Source organism: Olea europaea, unplaced genomic scaffold (genome assembly GCF_002742605.1).
Source record: "Olea europaea var. sylvestris unplaced genomic scaffold, O_europaea_v1 scaffold1435, whole genome shotgun sequence".
NCBI classification, from domain to species: domain Eukaryota; kingdom Viridiplantae; phylum Streptophyta; class Magnoliopsida; order Lamiales; family Oleaceae; genus Olea; species Olea europaea.
In genome coordinates, this window is record NW_019231887.1 from 505,854 (window position 1) to 509,132 (window position 3,279).

The 3,279-nt window shown below is 36.5% G+C and overlaps 1 protein-coding gene across 1 annotated transcript; it reads left to right on the forward strand.

Annotated features, from left to right (window-relative positions):
• The first annotated feature begins 733 nt into the window (after nt 1–733).
• On the forward strand, nt 734–2,879 carry LOC111375958. The gene is made up of 4 exons (XM_022998881.1): nt 734–1,227; nt 1,957–2,062; nt 2,163–2,245; nt 2,348–2,879. Exons 1-4 carry the CDS (start codon nt 1,037–1,039, stop codon nt 2,664–2,666), a joined length of 699 nt encoding a protein of 232 aa, XP_022854649.1. The 5' UTR covers nt 734–1,036; the 3' UTR covers nt 2,667–2,879.
• The last annotated feature ends 400 nt before the right edge of the window (nt 2,880–3,279 follow it).

The following is a 3,279-nucleotide window of genomic DNA, read 5'->3' on the forward strand; positions in this document are numbered from 1 at the left end:
CCGGTGGCTGACCGGTTTCAGCAAATGTTGTTTCAGCAGCAGAAGTTCATGCAGGTGCCGGTGCCGGCTAATGTTACTAACTTGGACCGTTTGATGGAAACTTTAACAATATCAATTCCTGCACAGAATTCATCAGAGGTATTCTAGAATTCTTATTCATTGATTTTCTGTTTTTTTAATTTTGATAGAGATAAACCCCAAACATCTTTTTGTTTGCTGAAGATGTTATCGAGGAAAAGAAATGGGATACAATTCTACGTTTGATCTAATATTCAGATTATCAAAAACATGTATATCTGCATTTTAAAACTAAGACGAGCCTAATTCGAGTTTTGAAAATTAAGAACTTGGTTTATTTCGTTTTTCTTTGATTATGAGTGTACTGACAATTTTTTTCTCGAATTTTTGTGTGTTACCATCACAGGATTGCTACAGAAAGGGGATTTCGATTAATTGAACGAGATTGAATGTTTGTTTGTTTTTGCCCGAGGGAAATTGAGTTAAATGCTCAATGAATCCACGTACCTGGACTGTTTGCTCTATTGTAGTTTTTGAAAGATCTACAAAAGAGGAGTTCTTGATTACTGTTAATCCATGGCATTTTCTAATATTTTATTTTGAAAAAAAAAAAATGATCTTGAAATTTCTGGCTTTCTGAAAGATTGATAAAATATTTTTTGAGAAGTGGATAGTTCAAGGTTTTTTTAAAAGTTCGACAAAAGATGTAGTTTTTGTAAGGTTGTTAGTTGCAGTTTCGAAAATCTATGAAAGAATTTGTTCTGGTAGCTTGTTATTTCTCGTTCGTGTAGGGAGATTTATGAAGGGACTTTTGAAAAGTCGTTAACTTTTGAATTCTTGAAAAGTCGTTAAGTTTACGGGGGTTTCGGAAGTTTTTGAAAAGTCGTTAGGTTTAAGGAAAATTTTGAAAAGTCGTTAAGTTTTGGCGGTTCTGAAATATTTTTCGAGGAAGCTCTTAAAATTTCATTAATTTGTCGTGTTTTTGTGTGGTTGGCAGGTGAATGCAAGGCGATCGAAAATGCAGGAAGCTGACTCAGCTCCTTTCTATTACTTGGAGGATTTGTGCGAATCTCTTACAATGCGAAGTCTGTATGGAGCGGGGGTACCATTTTTGTTAAATGGGCAAGATCTAGTTACACAGTATTATGTTCCGTATTTGTCAGGCATACAACTGTATGTGGACCCATCGAAGCCTCTCTTAGATCTTAGGTGAGCCTTAATTACAGCAATCGTTTCTCTTGTTAGGCTTAATTTTTAGTTAGGCTTCCGTTTATGAGACGCTTTTTGGTATTCATTGATTACTCTTGCACCAGTGTCATATCTATTACAATCTTTGTTGTATGTTCTGTACTCGTGAAATGTGCACGTACTACTTTTTTGTTTAGCTATCATTATGTGATTTGTTTTGATAAGTATTGTCGATGTCATTGATTCATTGATTATATGTCAGTATAGGTAATTGCATCGTCATTCTAGTTCACTTATTTCAATCGCTTCTTTGATCCTTGCTTATGGAAATTGGACATATTACACTTGGTTTTACTGCCAATTTTATATCTCGTAGATGTTCAGCATCTCTATAGTGCTATGGTTTGTAAATTCTCTTTGCTGTGTGTTATTTGACTAGGCTGTTTGCACATTGCACTCCGCATTACTGCAATGACCATGAACTTATTTGTTGCTAGTTGCTTTGTCTACTCTTATTCCTTTGTGATTTCTACATGCCAAAACCGGGAGAAAAGTTCCTTAATGGATCATTATGGCTCTATAAAATTTGTATTTGCTTGTACTGGATTATATCTCCGGCTTTTGTATTCCAAAAGGAAATGAAATTTTGCCCACAAACAGTAACAATGAAAATATATACCGAGATTTACTCATTTATGCACAAAAACATCATAAAATTTTTAACATGTACTCATATTCGTTTTGGCTCAGGAAACCTGTCGAGGAGAAAGCTGAAATTTCTAGTTCTCCCGGACTTCTCGTTTTGGACTATATGGAACGGGAAAAACCGTGGCTGCGCAAACCGTTAAGTGAGCAGGTAGATCCAATTGGAATTTGAAATATTTAAATTAACATCTGTCAATCTGTTTCATGTCCAGAAAAACGATCATGGTCGAATATGTTCCCTTCAAATGCAGCTTGAAGCTCTGGCATCCCAGTTAAATCTGAAGCAGTGCAGGAGCAGTGATCTCCTTCCTACTAGTTGGATTTCTATTGCCTGGTATGCCATTTACTTACAAATTTACACCCTATGCTCATGTTGTGATGAGAATGTTCAAAACACTTGCTAAATCTTCTCTTTGGATAAACAAATCTGGTGCAGGTATCCAATTTATAGAATACCCGTCGGCCCTGTACTAGGGGATCTGGAGGCATCTTTTTTGACCTTCCATTCGTTGTCAACACAAGCCGCGAATGCTAGCAAGGACCGTGGCATTGTTGATTCTTCTTCAAAGATCTCCTTGCCGGTCTTTGGCCTTGCGTCATTCAAGTTGAGAGGTTCAATTTTGAGTCCTCATGAACCACTTGAATGCAAGCAAGAATGGTCTCTTTGGCAAGCTGCTGAATCTTGGCTTCAGCATTTGCGCGTTGCTCTCCCTGACTTCCAGTTTTACCGTGCTCACTACCCTCGACAGAGATGACGGGGGGCGAAGTTTCGTGATCTGCCCAATTCTACTTATAGTGGGCAGAAGTTGAGTGCCAATATTGGAACCAATTTTGTGCGGAAGTGTGTAAATTCTTCCAATAGCATATATATTTTAAAAGAATTGTATAAATCATGTAGCTTGAGCGGGGTTTCTGTATATGATAAATTCACAGAAGAATTGCTGTATAGGGCACAGTCAAGAATTAGATACTCCGATAGCTATGTGATAGTGTTGAATATTTGAACAATCTGTATCTCTACTGTTATAATGCAAATATAAATCCATATTGGTAGAGTTTTCACAATCTATTGGGAGATGTTAATTATTTTTTTCATTTCTTTTGCAGTTAACCAATAAGTCGATCGCATGTTAATATGTTGTTTCAATTGAGGTGTTACTTTAACTTCTCTCTTTTGAGAGATCAGTTTTGATATGTTTTTGTTAGCAAGTCCCTACTTGATGATAGGGCTGCACAAAAAAATTGCAAAACTGCAAACCGAACCAAAATTGTTGAGTTGAAATCATTGGTTCGGATTCACGTGAACCCATGGTTTCTTTTCCCTCAAACCAAACCAAACTGTTTCAAAATGGTTTGATTTAGGTTTTA